Source organism: Suncus etruscus, chromosome 18 (assembly GCF_024139225.1).
Source record: "Suncus etruscus isolate mSunEtr1 chromosome 18, mSunEtr1.pri.cur, whole genome shotgun sequence".
Lineage (NCBI taxonomy): Eukaryota > Metazoa > Chordata > Mammalia > Eulipotyphla > Soricidae > Suncus > Suncus etruscus.
Genome location: NC_064865.1, coordinates 17341074 through 17360589, shown reverse-complemented (window position 1 = coordinate 17360589; position 19516 = coordinate 17341074). Strand labels below are relative to the sequence as shown.

At 45.1% G+C, this 19516-nt stretch overlaps 1 protein-coding gene across 1 annotated transcript in view; it reads right to left on the bottom strand.

The window, feature by feature from the left end:
- Positions 1-18139, bottom strand: part of LOC125995734 (26S proteasome non-ATPase regulatory subunit 4-like) — a 36553-nt gene extending 18414 nt beyond the window's left edge. Inside the window, 3 exon segments of the mRNA XM_049764739.1 lie at positions 14318-14389; positions 15650-15868; positions 18083-18139. Of these exon segments, the coding sequence (XP_049620696.1) occupies positions 14318-14389; positions 15650-15868; positions 18083-18139 (348 nt within the window).
- Positions 18140-19516: the final 1377 nt, after the last annotated feature.

Genomic DNA, 19516 nt, shown 5'->3' with positions numbered 1-19516 from the left:
TTCCATCCCTGGCATCCCATTTGGACGCCAAGCCAGGAGCAATTTCTGAGCACATAGCCAGGTGTAACCCCTGAGCATCACTGGGTGTAGCCCAAAAACAAAAACAAAGAAAGAAATTAATCATGACAGGCTCAGGGGACCATATGGGATGCTTGAATTGGCTGCATGCAAGACAAATGCCCTACCTGCTGTGCTATATAGCTTCAGCCTCTTCTGAGTCTTTCTTAGGGCTTTTTATTCCATACTGAGCCCACATCCCAGCAGCCACTAGCATGTAAAAGGCCCCTTTCACAAATTATCCTGGAAGAAACTCCAAGACAATGAAACTCCCAGGCATACCAATTAGTCTTTGGGCTGAAAACTCTGGAACCTTCTTGGAGTTGGGGTAGGCAGCCTTCCCCCATCCACTCTACTGCTGGAAGTCTGAGAAGCCACGCTCACATCCCACATCCATGTAAACAACCCAGCCTCACAACTCATGACTCATCTCAGCTAAGACCCCAAGTCAAACCGATGAAACTCATGGGTCTGTAAGCTGTCCAGGTCAGGCCAAAAATCAGCCCAGACTTTGGAGCTCTTGAAACATAAGGCCACATACATGGCCATGTGACACCCCCAAATTCCACAATACTGACAGCCTAGTGAGAGGACAGTAAAAGAGAGGGGAAGTAGCATAGAAGCCCAATAAGCTCAGTAAGCAAAACTAATAACACAGAAGGCTCAAAGCAATAAATATTTTAGTAACTCCTCACACAATGACCTAAGAACCACTGTGAGAGATAACAATTTATTTTTGGTTTTGGGACCACAGCCGGTGACGCTCAGGGGTTACTCCTGACTATGCGCTCAAAAATTGCTCCTGGCTTGGGGGACCATATGAGACGCCCGGGGATTGAACCATGGTCCATCCACTCCTGCCCCGAGAGATAACATTTTTTTTGAGAGAAAACAATTTTTATAAATTTCCTTTTACTGAATTATTTTTTAATCATTTCAATTACCATTTTGTTGTAATAAGCAATGTAAAATGAATCATTCTGTGCCTGCCAAAGGGGTAGGGTTGGAGTAGGGGGTGGGAAACTTGGGATACTGGTGGAAAAAAGGTCGCACTAGTTGTGGTATTGGTGCTGGAACATTGAGTGCCCAAAACAACTGTATGATGAACAACTTTGTAAACCACAGTATTTAAAGATGTTTTAAAATGATAGCTGTGACAAATGGTTTCTAAGATGTGGCAGTGTCGGCCTTAAAATTTTTTTGGAATTTGAGTGAAGTTGAGGTGGAAGGAAGGGAAACAATGCAAATCATTAGGGCAAAAACAGCTCCACTGATTCATGTAACCAATAATGACCCACTGTAAGAATCTGTCGAGAGGGGCCGGAGAGAGAGCATGGAGGTAAGGTGTTTGCCTTTCATGCAGAAGGTCATTGGTTCGAATTCTGGCATCCCATATGGTTCCCTGGGCCTGCCAGGAGCGATTTCTGAGCCTAGAGCCAGGAGTAACCCCTGAGCGCTGCTGGGTGTGACCCAAAAACAAAAACAAAAACAAAAAAAAAAAGAATTTGCCAAGAGGTGCCAGAGCAGTGGCACAAGCCGTAAGGCATCTTGTACACGCTAGCCTAAGGCAGACCGAGGTTCGATTCCCCAAGTCAAGAGCGAGTTCTGAGTGCATAGCCAGGAGTAACCGCTGAGCGTCACTGGGTGTGCCCACCCCCCAAAAAAAAAGAATCTGCCAAGGACCTGGGACAAAAGCAGTAAGACTCAACAGAGTCATTGGGGCTAGAAGTGATGATTCTGACTTTGGGGTCACTTTTCATTTAACATTGTTCTCTCCTCCTGAATGTGTGCACACGCACACGCGCGCACGCGCGCACACACACACACACACACACACACACACACACACACACACACACACACATGCACGCAAACACTTCAGGCTGGGTCTTCCAAAGTACAAAGACTGGCCTAATTCATACTAAACCACTCCTGAGCAGCGCAGTCATCCTGAGCTTGTACAGTCTCTGTCTGTCCTCACCTTTACCTGAACTTCTCCCCAGTTGGCTGCCTGAGACACAAACCCCAAAGCATTGCAACGGCCCCTGAGCATTTTGCCCCCCAAGGAGGCAAAGCTGGGAGACTTATCACAGGAATTCTGGGCGATTGAATCAAGGGATTATGAGAGACTAAATTGAGGGGTGAGTGCTGGGAGAATGGCCCATGGGAATGCTAGGAAACTGGCCCTGGGGACACTGAGAAACAGGTCCTAGGAATGCTAAGAGCCTGGTCCTAGAATGCTGAGAGCCTGGCCCTGGAGATGCTGGGTGGAGGTCAGTCACTGCCTAGGACCTGAGGCTGAGCAACCTCCACTTCACCTAGCTTTGGTATCTGTTGGAGTCTTTTCTCATTCAGGAGGAGATGTTTTTGGATCTTGGTGTGAGATGTCAGCTTTTTTTCTGAACACTGGGGTGTGTGGATGGTGGAAGACCCAGAGTGCCTGCCATCCCTGCCACACTCCTCTGGAAGCAGCACCCTGCTTGCCCACTGAGGTCCTCAGGCTCTCTCGGGACACATGTTTATCTTTTCACAAGATCTTCCAAGCAGGTGTGGCTCCTGAACTGTCCCTTCCTACAGAGGGTCAAGAATTGTGAGCTTGGGGGGCCGGAGTGATGGCACAGCGGTAGGGCATTTGCCTTGCATACGGCTGACCCAGGACAGACCACAGTTCAATCCCCCAATGTCCCACCTGGTCCCCCCAAGCCAGGAGCACATAGCCAGGTGAGGCCCAAAAATACACACACACACACACACACACACACACACACACACACACACACACACGAATTGTAAGCTTGACAACTCAGGAATCTCCTCAGAAAACTCACTGAGCTCCATACTCCCATCCTCACACACTCCTCCAAGGGCCTCCTGGCTCCATCCTCTGACCTATAATGCAGATGAGGGGCCAAGGCTGCCAGGCCTTTGCTTAAAGCCATTTATTCTCAACCACAGCCCTGGTTGTCACTGCTAACATGAAGTCATCGGGCCAAGCATTCTCGGCGCCTGACTGAGACTCCAAGCCAGTCCCTGAGCCCCAGAACATTGTTCTGGCACAAAGCTACAGGCCACTCACTCATTACGGCAGGAAACTATGAAAAATTCCTTCACTGCTCTCCTAACCAGCACCTCAGTCATGTTCACCTCCCCAGGACAGTCTCTAAAGACATATTTCTGCCAGAAGACCCCAAAATATAACAATCAGATCCAGAAGTTCCTTGGGGTGTATGAGGACAGAATGCAGGGGATGAAGTGGCTGGCTCTGATAGAGCTGCTGATGCAGAGTAATGAAGCAGAGGGGGCTCTCTGGAGGTGCCACAGTGCTGTGTGTGTCCTGTCCTGCCAGCATCCTCATTTTCTAGTGAATCCCACTGGCAAAAACACTTGCCAGGACAAATGGAAAAGTACGTCTTCAGCACAAGCCAGCCTACTATCCAAGTTTCTGTTTCAGCTGTTTGCTTTGGGGTCCACCCTCGCCCAGGAGCACAGTGGGGACCACGTGCTGCCTGTTCTCCTCATTTCAACAGTGAGGGAAGTTCTAGAGAGCTCACTTTTCACCTCAGGGGTACATCACAAATTCTAACCCCTTTTAGAGAACTGTGTGAGTTGTGCCTGAGAGAGAGCTCAGGCTGGAAGGTTCTTGCCTTGCATGTGGCCAACCTGGTTTATTCTCCTGCACCACAGATGGGCCCTTGGCCCTGCCAAGAGTGTTCCTTGAACAGAGAGCCAGGAAGAATCCCTGAGAACTACCTAATGTGACCGAAACCCTGCCCACCTACCCACAAAACAAACCATAGTTGATTTGCTTAAGCTGTGATAAAATGGAAGTATTAAATCTAATGATAGAGTTAGAAGATCATGAATTTAGACCTGGAAGGAATCAGAGACATCAGCTACTCCATCACTTTACTTTTACTGATGGAAAGAGGGCCAAAAAGGTTAGGTTACATGCCAAAGCTTACCCTGCAATGCAGGTAAAGGAAAGGCTCTCTAAAGAGGCGAGGGCACCCCAATGGTCTACAATGGTCTACATTCTACAGAGGGAAGGGTATCCCAACATGGTGTATCTCTAAACTATACAGATTAAAGCTGGTTTCAGAATTCTCCCAACTATTTTCATTTCAATGGAGAAAACTCAGAATCATCATATCTCTTGGTACCTTTCTAAATTTCTCTACTGATTTATGACTTTATGAAATAGTGGCCTATTTCATAAGGTCATTCATGAAACATGTAAAGAATCCCTAGTGTCTAGCAGTCCAGGGAGTCAAGGGGGGAAGTATGGGATGCATGCTGGGAACAGGGGCGAAGGGAGGTCAACACTGGTGGTGAGAATGGTCCTAATTCATTGTCACTATGTACCTTAAATATAACTATGAAAGACTTGTAATTCACATGGGTCTCAATAGAAATTATTTTTTAAAAAAATCCCTAGTGTCATGCTACGGAAGTGAGTCAAAGGATTTCAGAGGGTGAGCTTGAGAAGGGCATGAAAGGCCATTTCTGGTTTGTGTTAGGCCACGGGTAAACGTGGCAGAGTTGTCATCTCCTTTGATTTGGAGCCTAGGATTTACAGTCATAAAATCTTTACCCAGCACATCATCCTCAGAACAGAAATCAATAAAATCATCACATAGCAATGGGGTTGGTATGTCAGAGCACATTCCAGAACAACTCAAAGCCAAGGGAAGCCTTTACTAGAAAGTTATCTGCTCCACTGAACACAGAACTTTCCTGTACTTTCGTGCATGTGTATGGTTTCCATACAGCAGTAATTGGTCAATAGTTTGAAATGATCCCTCTGGATAAGAATTGGGTGCTAAAAAGAGAAAAAATGATATGCATGATACCCCGTCAGTAACAGTGTCTAAAAGGTGAAATAAAAGGAAGGGAGGGGGAGAGAGAGAGAGAGAGAGAGAGAGAGAGAGAGAGAGAGAGAGAGAGAGAGAGAGAGAGAGAGAGAGAGATAGATGCCTGTCACAGAAAGTAGGCATGAGAGAAGGCAGGGGAGAGGACAGGAGGGAAACTGGGGACATTGGTGGTGGGAAATGTGTACTGATGAAGAGCATTAGCCATTGTATGACAATGTATGACAATTGTATGACAATCATGAACAACTTTGTAACTGTGGAAAAATTGTATTATAAACAACCTTGTAAACCATGGTGTTTAAATAAAGTAACTTATTTTTAATATTGCAAACCACAGTACCTATAAGGAAAAGGGGACGGAGAAAGAGAGAAAAGTTTGGTACATTGCTGGAAGAAAATAAACACTGGTGAGGCAATGGGTGTAGGAATATTCTATGAAACTCAACCATCAAGATCTGTATCTCATGGTTGTTCAGTTAATAAAAATAAATCAACCACCCTTATACTAACAGGAAGATGACTTCTCTAGTTCTTAATAAACATGGTTGGGGTGTAGGAGAGGTTTCTTGAGGGGGGTTACACCTGATGATATTACGGACTGTTCTTAGTTATGCTTGGAGTGACCCTTTGTCATGCTCAGTGAACCATATGTGGTATCAGAACTCAAAGGAGAGTCATCTGCACCCAAAACAAGTGCCTTAATCTCTGTTCTTTCCCCTGGTCCATTGTTTAGGATGGCCAAGGAAGTATATTCTGTAAAAAAATCATTCCGTGGCTGGAGAGATAGCATGGAGATAAGGCGCATGCAGAAGGACAGCAGTTCAAATCCTGACATCCCAAATGGTCCCCCAAGCCTGCCAGGAGCGATTTCTGAGTGCTGGGTGTGACCTAAAAACCAAAAAAAAAATCATTTCCCTAATAAGAACTCCAAGGTTGAGATAATCACTTGGGTAAAACAAGTTTTGTTTCATTTAGAAATGAGAGCTTTTAAAAATACACCCAGACAAGGACAGATTAGGGAATAATCATAATAACCAGGATATGGAACCAACTTAGTGTGTCCAATAACAGACGGACAAGGAAGGTGTGATTAGAAGTGTAGAAACACTGTGGTGAGGAGCTTTGAAAAGATAAACTCAGTAATAAGCATAAACAATCCCCTGGCTCTGAAGATTGTTGTGATCTGACAGGAGCTGCAGCGTGCCTGGAGCTGGCCCATATCTCCTTAGGCAGGAGGCCTTAGAACTTCTGGATGAGGTAACAGATACTCTGTGGACCACTTCCTCCAAAGTGTGTCAATGCTCAATGTAAATTTGTAAAGCATTGGGGCCGGAGAGATAGCACAGTGGTATTTGCCTTGCAAGCAGCCGATCTAAGGACCTAAGGTGGTTGGTTCAAATCACGATGTCCCATATGGTCCCAGTGTTTGCCAGGAGCTATTTCTGAGCAGATAGCCAGAAGTAACTCCTGAGCACTGCCAGGCATGGCCCAAAAAAAAACAAACAAAAAAAAATGTGTAAAGCATTACAAAGTCCACACCTGTGTTTATATTTTAGTTTTATAAGTTCTAACAGAGAAATTGTAACTGAGGCTGGAGCCATAGCACAGTGGGCAGGGCACTTGCCTTGCATATAGCTGACCTGGGTTCAATCCTGGCATCCCCTAAGAACCACCAGCAATGATTCTTCAGTGCAGAACCAGGAATAACTCCTGAGCATTACCAGGTGTGGCCCAAATCCAAACAAACAAAAAATAAACTAAAACAAAAACAAAGTGTGACTTCTCTTTCCCATGAAGCAGATTAGTTGGAAATTTTATATTTCTATGACTTTCTTTTTTTTTTTTTTTTGCCATAGCTGTCATTACTCAGAGTTACCCCTGGCTCTGTGCTCTGAAATCACTCCTGGCAGGCTCAGGGGACCCTATAGGATGCCAGGGGTCCAACCCATGTTGGCCGTGTGCAAGGCAAGAGCTCTACCACTGTGCTATTGCTCCAGCCCCCATTCTGTGACTTTCTTATGTGAAGGACTAGAGAATAGATGGGTGCTTTTGCTCTGGTTCCTGGCACAGAGTAGGAGTGTACTTAAACCCTTACACATTTCTAGATGATAAGACAGATGGGGGCCACACCTGGTAGTACTCAGGGGGCTGTAGTGTGTGTGTGTGTGTGTGTGTGTGTGTGTGTGTGTGTGTGTGTGTGTGTGATCCAACTTGGAGCCTAGTGCAGAAAGGCATATGCTGCAGTCCTATGGCTTATTTCCCGACTCCTCTGCTTCTGGCTTTAATGAACAATTGTAATTGGATTTAAGCCCAACTGAAAATAATTAGGGGGCAGGAATTTGCTGTTTCAAAGCCAAGTGGAGGAAGACGGGTCCTGCTGGACTTCTGTGTATTTATTCTGTGCAGCTCATCATGTGAGGGCGCCGAATGCCTCTATTGGGGTGGTTCTTTACCCCCCCCAGGGTGTAGTCATAGCCAAATCCTTAGAGACAGGACATCCTACTGGCAGGTGTGGACTCTAAGGTCCCTTAGACCTAGGTAGAATCAGCTTCATCATAGAGCTGCCTTACGGAAGTTCATTCACCTCTTAAAACCACATGCTTATCTGCAAAAAATGGGGCTGTTCCTGCAAAGGTGGGTTTTTCTTTTTCTGGGGGTTCTTGAGTGTACAAGACTCAGAAAGTTAAGAAGTGAGAATTTAGGAGCTAAAGTGATAGTACAGTGGGTAAGGCTTTTGCTTTGCAGGTAGCTGACCCAGGTTTGATCCCCAGCATCCCATATGGGTCTCCCGAATCTGCCAGGAGTGATTCCTGAGTGCGGAACCAGAAGTAATGTCTGAGCACTGCCGGGTGTAGCCCAAAAAACAAAAGCAAAACAACAAAAGAAATGAGAGTTTCTTGTACAGAGCAGGGATATGAACTGAGTTCCCTTCCACCCCTCTAGTGTTCAGGCCTTTCCTTTTACCTTGGATTATGTCACTCCCTCCTCTGCCCATGCTGCCTGGTCCAATGTATGATTTCCTAGGACCTGATCCTCTCATCTGCTTGCACCAAGTGGATGAGGCGGGTGTGTCCCTGAGTCCCACCTGACTATACAGTGTGGGCTACATACCTCTCTACCTTCAAACCTCAGTGTAAACTCCTCTGATGAGTTACTGCTTATACAAGCAGACTTTTCAAATAAGGAAAAGTAATAGCAGGGGGAAAAATGGCTCATGCAGATGAGGTTTTCTTCTGCATTATTTATGCATGCTTGTTCATTGCGACTATGTTCATTTGAAGCTGAAAGTACTCTAAAGGGGCCAGAGGCATAGCACAGCAGAGAGGGTGTTTGCTTTGCACGTGGCCAATCCTGGTTCCATCCCCAGCATCCTCATATGGTCTCCTAACCCTGCCAGGAGTAATTCCTGGTAGCAAAACCAGGAGCAATGCCTGTGCACCACCTAGTGTGGCCCAAAACAAAACCAAAACCAAAACAACAAAGAAAAAATCTAAAATTTAAGCTTTTAAATCCCAAACAGAAAGTTCTGTGAGAGGACTCATTTGCCGTAGAAATATTGACTATGAAAGTAAGGAGGTTTCCTTGGCTGACACTGTGGTAGCACCATGGGTATTGACAGATAGCAACAGTTCCCTGGGAACTCCTGATCTCTGCACAATAGATCTTCCAGCTGTGACCCCCCAGGGGGCTCTGGAACTGCTTCCAAGAGAGTGGGTGGGCTACAGTGGGGAGTGCATGTAGACTGAGATTGGTGGATGTTGACAGATACTGGCCACGAGGACCTTGGAGGTACCTTTTCACACCCCAGTCCATTCTTGTTCGGAGGGCATTTACATAAGCACACTGTTGTTTACATCAACAGTGATACTAGGAACAGTTAGTGGGTATGTTCAGAGCAAAGGCTGGGATTTTTGAAGCATAGTATTAACATTATTAACTCATGCAATTCTTTGCAACCTGAATAGAACCAGAACATTAAGCCAAAGAAGCCAAAAGAAGGACAAATGCTGAATAGAACCTGAACATTAAGCCAAAGAAGCCAAAAGAAGGACAGATGCTGAATGGTCTCACTTATTTATGGTCTATAGACTAACATGACTGAGGATGCAGGGTATGAAAAGTGGGTGAATTCTTGACCCTACACTAGAGAAATGAAGGAGAGCAGTAGAGGGGTAAGAAGAGGAAGAATGGAGGTACTAGGGGCTTAGACATTTCCACTATGTGGAAGTGGAGGGATTTATAGATATAAAGCAATTAATGATGCTATGAGTATGAACTTACAACAATAAAAAATTATTTTTGGTTTTTGGGTCACACCCAGTGGCACTCAGGGTTTACTCTTGGCTCTATGTTTAAAAATCACTTCTTGGGGGACCATATGGGATGCCAGGGATCAAGCGAAGGATCATCCTGAATTGGCTACGTGCAAGGCGAATACTTACAACTCCATCCCCACAACAATAAAATTTTATTTTATTTTTAACAATAAAGTTTTAAAGTGTGACTATTACAGAATGTGGCTGGGACATTGGTGGAGGGAAGTTGACACTGGTAGTCGGATTAGCGTTGGAATGTCACATGCCTAATAATCTATTATGAACACATTCATAAATCATGGTACCTAAATTCAAAAATTATTTGAGGGACTAGTCTTCTGCCAGTGGGGCCATGGATGATTCATCATTGAGTAAGAGACAAGGAGGAAAGCAAGTGATTTCATGAAGGGCAGAACAAAGGATAACAAGGTTTCTGCATTCTGCTATCTCCTCCCTCCATGAACATCTGCCAAAAGCTGAATTTTCTTAGTGACAAAACTTGGATAATTCCAAGTAACAACGGTTTTTGAAAGTCACAATGATGGAGGGAATAGCCAGGAACAAAGGAAACTAGGCTGGGGAAGATTAAGAAAAGGGATGGCTAGATGACAGAGAACACTAGGTGACAGTCATCCTTAAATCCTGCCTGCCCCTGGACTCACATCAAGGCCATAGGAGGCTGGAGACCAGCAGCATCACTTACCTAAATACAGTGCTTCTCAAATAGTGGGACATGCTTCCCAGGGGGGCTCGAGGCTCTGTAAAGGGGGCACATTTGACCTCAGCAAACACTGTTAAGACAAGCTATCCCCCATGTTTATGTCTCTGGAATTGAGAGTTGCTGTGTCCTGCTTTAAACCCCACTTCGAAAGCTATGCATTACAAAACATGCTCATTGCAGCCATTAATCCAGACATCACCTCTGATTAAAAAATTAGCTCAAATTATTTTATATATTTTTGTTTTGAAGGTTAAAGTTTTTTTTAATAAAGATACTATTAACAGTCACGCGGGGACCGCAAAAAATGTTTTCTTCTTCCTAGGGGGCCATGACAGAAAATAATTAAGAAGCACTGCCTTAATAGAAGATAAAAGTGCTCAATTACCTAATAGCTAAAAATAATCCGATGGGTGGGGCCGGAGTGATAGCACAGCAGTAGGGCATTTGTCTTTCATGACCTGGGACAGATCCAGGTTCGATCCCTAACATCCCATATCGTCTCCCAAGCCTGCCAGGAGTGATTTCTGGGCACAGAGTCAGGAGTAACCCCTGAGCATTGTCAGGTGTGGCCCAAAAACCCAAAACAAAAAAAAATATCTAATGGACTGGAGAAAGAACAGCAGGGAAGGCACTTGCCTTACATGCAGCCAACCCAGGTTCAGTGCCCTGGACCAGAAAAAGTTCATCTGGCACTGCCAGGAAGAAGCCCTGAGTACCACTTGATGTGGCCCAAGAAGCAAAAATTTTATATGTGTACTAAAAGAGGGTGCTCACCTCCCCCACTTTCCTCCCATGCTAGAAACTTTCCTGGCGTTTTTCTTTTCTTTTCAAACAAAATCTGCTTGTGCTCAATTAGTTCCATTTCATTTCTTGTTCCCCATCTTCAGTGACTGCAGACCAGAGCCTGCCCAGGGAACATTTATCAACAACAGGCCATTGACAATTGTCTAGCTGATAGCATCCCCCCTTATGAGGTATTAGGATGTGGGTTTTACTCTGACTTCACAATTTAAGAGTGAAAGGTGCATCTCAGCAGATTCCAGGCTGTAATCTTGCCTCTCTCACTTGTTACAGCCAAAGCAGGTTTACCTTGCATCAAGAATGCCAATCACTGACAACAAGGAACTTTCCACACAGGAAACTTGTTTCAGGAGGCACCAGCCAGGAAAAAAAAACTGTAACTCAAAACACACCCAAAAAACTCAACCTCCTTCTTAAATAAAAGAGGCCGGGGACTCGTGAGGGGTCTGAATGTGGTAGAGCAGAGGTCCAGGTGCGCCTTGTAAAACTCTTTTTATGCCCACACAATTGATGAGATAGTTATTTTTCTCACTGGCAAATGTGTGGATCATTGATGGACTTCAGGAACAAAGTTTGAAGAGAATTCTGCACACCAGACCAACTAGCACAGTAAACTCTAACATCAAGGAGGCTGTGCTCAATGATAGGATCACCAACTTAGGAAGGAAGACTGTATTTGTCCAGCTGCAGGCAAGGGAAACAAGATGGAGTCAGTAATGTCAAGCCCTACTGTGCTTTTTTCCAAGTCTTCCTTCACAGTCTTCTCAAACACAAGTCAAAATTGGTGATTGGCAAAAATCAGACTGGGACAGAGTTTCATGCAGCTTTCCGCTACCATAGCCCCTGCCATTAGCCCATGTCACCCTGGCACATGGTACACCGAGAGCCTCTGTTTACCCTGTGCTCTTCTTCTTCTCAACTTATTCCCCTATGAGTTATTAATGTTTCTTGGCATACACCAAAGTTGGACTGAAAACACATATACAGAATTACGTGACATCGGGTCATACTGCCAATGTTCAAAAGAAATCTCTGTGTTGGAAACCAATAACACAGAAGGCTCAACTAGCAACAAAACAACTTTGTAAAACCTCCTGTCAATGACTTCATGGCCCTATTGTGAGATATAATAATTTTTACAAATTTTCCTCTATTGAATTTTTTTTCAAAAATTCCATTACCATTTAGTTGTAACAAGCAATATGAAGAAAATTATTTTGTGCCTGCCAAGAGGGCAGGCTTGGGGAATGGTGGGAAACTGGGTACAGTGATGGAGGGAATGTTACACAGGGGGTATTATTGGTATTAGAACATGGAATGCCACATATGATTTTGTAAACTACTGTGTTTAAATTATGTAAAATAATTTTAAAATAAAAAAAAGAAATCTCAATGTTGATCCAAAGGAAAAAATGGGGGGGAATATCAATTATTTCCGAAGCTAAACTCCATAGGATTTTCTGAGCTGCAGAGTCATTTAGGAACTGGCACTAGGTCTCTACTATTCCTTGGCAGCCCGGGGCATGTGACCAATTTAGTCAACAGCTATCCAGCAAACCCCTGACTCTTGGTGTCCCCTTCTGAGGGAAGGGACTTTAATGCTGAGGGCTCACATGGACCAACAATGCTGGAGTTAACTGTCTCCTTCTGTCCCATCTCCTTCCAGCTCTCTTCTCTGCCCAGAGAGACTCAGGATGTTTAGTGTATCCAGGACACACTGCCCAAGACCTCTGCAAGCAGAATCTGTGATTGTGATTTCTCTAGTTAAATTAGAGAAACCAAGCCAGAGACGGTCAGTGGTGGGTCCCAATGCCCCCTGTGGTTCTGTCTCTCCACCATCCTGACTCTGAGCTGAGCTTTTCATTCACTTTGAGGAGTTGATTGGCCACAAGAGGGTTCCTCATCATAACAGGGTGCCAGTCTCTCAAACCAAAGTAACACAAGATCAAAATCAGAATTCTCTAATGACCTTCAGTTCAAACCACCAGGTATAGGCCCTCAACACCACTGGGTGGCACCATCAGCCCAGTACTTCCAAGCCCTGATACTAAGCAATCAGGCCTGCAATGAGCAGATTCAAGAGTAGCCCAGCCCACCCTGGCATCAATAGATATGGCCCCTCTAACAAATCTAATAAAAATAAAACCAACTAGGGGTTAACAAGTGGGGTTTTTTTTTTGTTGTTGTTTGTTTGTTTTTTTCAGTAGTTGGTTACACTTATGCTCAGGAATCCAAATGTGTGTGGACTTTTATTTGTTTGTTTGTTTGTTTGCTTGGGGCCACACCTGGCAGCTCTCAGGAGTCACTTCTGGTAGGATCAGGGACATATCCAGGTAGGATGCTGGGGATCGAACTCAGGTTGGCCACGTGCAAGGCAAACACCCTTCCTATTGGACTACCACTCCAGCCCCTGGTATGTGGACTCTTTTAATACGTCCTTTGTTATGATGATTGTTTCTTTTTTTTAACTCTAGGGTCACTTCCAGAAGTTCCAGGGGCCTACTGGAGCTGGGAATTGAACTCAAGGACCCATAAAATCTCCAATATTGGCGACAGGGCCACATCCCCAGACCTAAGAAGAATAAGCTGAGATATTCTGAGAACTACACATGACTAGACATAAGTCCAATGCATAGTCTTTGGTCAGATTCTTTAGATGGACATCAGGAATCCCCAGATTCCTCGCCGAACTTCGGCCATCAAAATGGGGAAAAGGTAGCCTGAAGCATTTGCCTTCAAGCGGCAAACCCAAGTTCAATCTTCAGCATCCCATATGGTCCCCTAGGCACTGCCAAGAGTGATCCTGATCACAGAACCAGGAGTAACCCTGAGCACAGCCAGATGTGGCCAAAAAAAAAAAAAAAAGAAAAAGAAAAAAATGAATAAAGGTAGACTGGAGAGATATTTCGAAGGTTGTGGATGTTCTGCATATGTGGATGTGGATGTTCTGCTTATGAGAGACCTGGACCCAGTTCCTGGCACTATGGCCTCCTGCATGTACACACACCACCAGGAGCCATCCCTAGCAACACACCACTGGGTGTGGTTCAGAAACAAAAACAATCAAACGTGGAAAGGCTGGAAATCCAGCGAAGTCTGAAGCTCAGCTGATGATTAGTATGAGCTTGTCTGTGAGCAGCCAGCTTGTCCAAGCAATATGGGTGTCTGCCAGAAGGCAGTGGTTTTGCAGCCAAAGCATCTCTGGCTCATGCCTTTAACCTGTTTAAGGTAGAGCAGGTGTCAGAGCCCCGTGTGAAAGCTCAGGGCTAACCTTGCCAGTGGTCACTGGGGCCCTACCCCGCTTCAATCCACTGAACCACTAGGGGTCGCTCCTAAGTACAGAGCCTGGAATAGCTGCTAAGCACTGCCATGGGGACCCCAAACACCCTCTCTGAGGAAAGTTTGTGTTTGGGGGAGCTGGGGTATGAGGTGGCCCAAATACTAACTTCCCTCCAAAGTGATTTTCAAATGTTCCAGAGTTTCCTAACAAGGAAATATCACCGTGGTCAGACCGAAAGTAAAATGAGTAAACACGGTACCCTGGGCCATACCTGAGCTGTGGGCTCAATGCCCCTGGAGGCTGGTCCCAAACCCTCAGCTTCCCCAAAGCCCTTCTGTGGAGGCTGAAAGGTAGGGACTCAGTAGTTGGCTGATAGAGACAGATGGGGGGGGGGGTTAATCTGCAGGGAGAGTTCCAGAAAGCCCCTTAATAGACACCCCTCAATGGGATACCTTTGCAGAATGTCTAAGCTCTGACATATTGTCCAGACTCAGCCCAGGACAGGTGCATGCAAGTTCTGATGCTATAGTTGAGCCTGGCCCTGCTCCTCTATTTACATCTCAACTTGCCAAACTTCCCAAGTCGGTAGATTGGCTGTTTTTCCATGACTTTCATAACTTGATCTGGGGAGATGAGTCCAGAGACTAAGGGCATTCAGGTTACATCCCCAGAACATCACCGACCAGTAGACACTGTCAGAAATGACTTCAAGTGGGGCCGGAGAGATAGCATGGAGGTAAGCCGTTTGCCTTGCATGCAGAAGAATGGTGGTTCGAATCCCGGCATCCCATATGGTCCTCCGAGCTTGTCGGGGGCGATTTCTGAGCATAGAGCCAGGAGTAATCCCCTGAGCACTGCCGGGTGTAACTCAAAAAACAAAACAAAAAAAAAAAAAAAAAAGAAAAAGAAATGACTCCAAGTGCTAAACCCCAGAACAGTAGACTTTGGAATCTACTGGGGTCTGATGCCCCGACCTCTCCAGAGCTAGTCCCAGACCTCCTGAGTTTGTGGAGACCAAACCCTTTCACCTGGAAGTCAGTTAAAGGAAACTCTCACATTGTGCCCTGTTTGGTCTGGCTGGCTATGGGAGAACCAAACTCTACCCCACTCGAAGATTAGGGAGCAAAGTTGAGACTCCTGCATGCAAAGCAGATGCTCAACACTGAGATGGCTCTTGGCTCCCTGGCCTATTCATGGGAGCATTTGTTTTGTGTTGGGGGGCCATACTTGGCAGTGCTCAGGGATCATGACTCCTGGCCAGGGTTAAGGGACTCTATGGGGTATTAGGGATCAAACCAGGTCAGTCGGCTGTTTGCAAGGCAAATGCATTAACCTTTATCTATTGCTTCAGCCACACTGTGCAATATGAATCCAGAAAAGGCCTCGCTCAGCCTTGCTGAGGATGAAAGGAAACTGTTTCTGCTTGCCAACCCCTGTGGAAAAAGAGTTTTGCTCCGGCTGGCTTTTCTGTTTCAAGTGGAGAAGGGGAGCGGGAAGCCGGCTCTGAGCCAGGCTGCTCTTTCATGAGGCAGAGAACAGACAAACAGACAGACAGACATGGCTCGCTCCCTTGTTCCGATTGCACTGGGTGAATCATACATACTTTCCTCTTTGCATCAAAGATCTGAGTCGACCAAATGACACTTCGAAGCTGACCCCAGCAGCCTGGTGTATAGACTCTCCTGGTCACCAGGCCAGTAGCTCCCGTGCCAAGCTGGGTCTCCATGGCATCAAGTTCATTCTGCTCTAATTGAATACATGTGCTGAAATATGCGTTTTCTCTACTGTTCAAAATTTCCTTGGGATATGCTTTCCAGGCCAGCTTGATTTAAAAGCAGAGGATGACAATGCTCTGCTCCCAAACTTGTCTGCCTGAGGCAAGCATTTTAAAATACTTTTTTTTGGAGGGGTCACACCTAGTGATGCTCAGGGGTTGCTAGTTTTGCACTCAGGAATTATTCCTGGCAGTGCTCAGGGTGGGTGCTGCATTGGGGCTGAAACCTGAGTTCCCTTCATGTCCTCAGTCTCTCGGCAATGTGTTGGGCCTCAGACATTCTACAAAGGCATCTTCCAGGGGGTCTCTTCTGGGGCTCTCTAAAACTTCCTCTGTAAGGTATTCTCCCCCCATCTGTTACCATCAGCCAGCTACTGAGTTCCTTCCTTCCATTCCTTACCTGTTCCTTCAGAATCATTCCCTGCTTTAACTTCATACACATTTCAGAGGAAACATTCCATGCTGTCGATGGGGTTAATAAATTCCCCACTTTGTTTTGTCTTGGGCATGAGTACTTGCTCATGCCTGATCTCTGCCTAGGTAGGAATAAATCCTGTTTCCTAGGTTTTGCGAGTAAGCAGTGCATGTCTGGCTTTTTCTACCCAGTCCTGTTGGGTAGAAATCCCACAAAGAAGCAATTGCTCTCTCTCTCCCACTGTTGCTGGGCCAAGTGAGAACAGAGTGGGCTGGGGTTACCTGGTCACACAGCCTAACCAGGACACAGCTGTGGATCCTGGTAGGGAACTTCCAGACAACCAACACTGTATAGTCAGGAGGCTGAGAGAATGCCCCCACCTTCTGAGCATCCCACAGCACAAAGGCTATAGAGGAAAAAAGATCTGCGATAGAAGTGAAGGAAATAGATAGCACAGCGGCATTTGCCTTGCAAGCAGCCGATCCAGGACCAAAGGTGGTTGGTTCGAATCCCGGTGTCCCATATGGTCCCCCAAGCCTGCCAGGAGCTATTTCTGAGCAGACAGGAGTAACCCCTGAGCACTGCAGGGTGTGGCCCAAAAACCAAAAAAAAAAAAAAAAAAAAAAAAAGAAGTGAAAGAAATAATCCTGCTCAAGAGAAATGCCATCCTGCCAGCCAGACACAAAGCAGATGCCAGCCTGCTAGAGTAATTGGGGTTCACACACAGTCATGTGGACAACCAGCTCCCTCAAGTGCTCTTTCCACCAAACAAGGGCTGAAACATTAGTGCTGGGAATGCAGCTCAGTGCTGGGAAAATTACCTTACATCTGTGAAGCCCTGAGTTCCATCACACACACACACACACACACACACACACACACACACACACACACACACACACACACACACACGGATCCCAAAAGATCAAATTAGTGCTAAAAATAATCTAACTGCTTCCCTGAACAAAGTCGAAAAATATGAAGGAGTCAACAAATTTATCCACTAACAAGTTAAAACTCAAAATTCTTTTTTTTTTGTTTTTGTTTTTTTTGTTTGTTTGTTTTTGGGTCACACCTGGTGGCACTCAGGGGTTACTCCTGGTTCTACGTTCAGAAATCTCTCCTGGCAGGCTCAGGGGTCCATATAGTATGCCAGGATTTGAACTACCATCCTTCTGCATGCAAGGCAAACACCCTATCTCCATGCTATCTCTCAAAACTCAAAATTCTTGACATCTGCTTTTCACAAGAACCATGAAACAAAAGAGCAAGGCAACAGATCGTATAATAATAAATAAATAAATAGCAAAAAGATTAAAAGAATGAAACAGAGAGATTAAAGATTATTATCTGTTTTCTGCGCATTTAAAAGTTGAGTTATAAAGGACTTCAATTGAGTTTCTACTGTTTCCCCCCCTCCACTCTGCGAATTGAACTCAGAGTCTCACACAGGTTGTGCAAGTCTGCCTTGCATGTGGCTGACCCAGGTTTGGTTCCTGGCATCACATATAATCCCATGAGCACCACCAATAGTAATTCCCAAGTGCAGAGCCAGGAAGGAGTAAGCTTTAGCATCACCAGGTATTGATCAAAAACAGACTCCAGTCACCAAACACTCAGGGGATGCCAGTTTTGTGGTTGACATCTCCAAAGACCTTTAAAGCCAGACTGAGCCGCCTCCCTCCCCCGGCCTCACCCTCTATGCCTCAGTACTTTCAGAAGCCCCTGGCTGCTAGCCCACAATATAAAGCCTTCTGCCATGTCTGTGCAAGCAGCCAACACCATAGATTCATGGAACTCTAAAAAGAGAAGCCCAACTAGCAGGAAAAACTGATGGACATACTGACCTTGCAGCTGATCATACTGGGGTCCTTCAGAGGGATGCTGTGGTCACTTTGTTGCATTACAAGCTCATCAGCCTGGCACTATAGATCCTTAGATTTGTAGACTCCTTGGCTACATATGCAGCCACTCAACATCCCATACTTTTAATACCGATTTCTTAGTAGGATTATGCCAAATTAGATGTGAAATTATTCTGGAAGCCACATAACCTCAACAAACAAATCAACAACAGAACACTCAACTAGTGATATACAGTTTAGTAGACCTTCAGAACATAAGCCCCCCTTGCAAGATATGATAATTTTCACAAATATTCTTTTAGGAGCTGGAGTAATAGCATAGCAGGTAGAGATTTGTCTTGCAAGTAGCCAATCTAGGTTCTATTCCAGGCATCCTAAGTGATCCTCCAAGTCTACCAGAAGTGATATTTGAGCTCAGAGCCAAAAGTAAACCCTAAGCATCACTGGATGTGGCCCAAAAACAAACAAACAAAAATAATATTATTTAGGGGCCGGAGTGATAGCATAGTGGTAGGGTGTTTTGCCTTGCATGCAACTGACCCAGGACGGACCTCTGTTCAATCCCCCAGCATCCCATATTCCCCAAGCCAGGAGCAATTTCTGAGTGTATAGCCAGGAGTAACCCCTGAGCATCACTGAGTGTGGCCCAAAAACCAAAATAATATTATTATTTTAATGCAGTTTTTTCTATAATTTCATTACCACTTAGTTGTACTAAGCAATATTAAGAAGTTATTCCTAAAAAAAAAAAAAAAAAAAAAAAAAAAAAAAAAAACGAAGTTTTTCTGACCTTCCCCTTTGGAAGGTAGGAAACTGAGGTTATGAAATTGATGACCAGAGTGGACAGAATGTAATAATTGGTGGTGGGATTGATGTTAAAATACTGAGTGCCAGAAATAACTATTATAAACAACTCTGTTAACCACAGTATCTAAAATAAAGAAATTTAATCAGTAAATAAATATGTAAATAAAACTACATTGAACAGGACTGTTGACAGATTGGACATTAGTAAGGAAATGTTTAGGCCAGAGCAACAATACAGCCACTGGTAGGGTGCTTGCCTTAAAGAAGCTGACCTGGTCAGTCTCCAGCATCCCTTATGGTCCTGAGTCACACCAGAAATGAGCCCTGAACAGAGAACCAAAATGAAGCTCTACACACTAGTATAGTATAGTATAGTATAGTATAGTATAGTATAGTATAGTATAGTATAGTATAGTATAGTATAGTACAGTACAGTACAGTACAGTATTTGCCTTGCACACTGCAGACTAGAACGAATCCCAGTTCGGTCCCCAGCATCCCAGATGGTCCCAGAGCCTGCCAGGAGCAATTTCTGAATGCAGAACTGGGATTAACCCCTGAGCACTCAATACTGGGTTCTGAGATCAGGTGGCGGATAGTCAGCGCTGA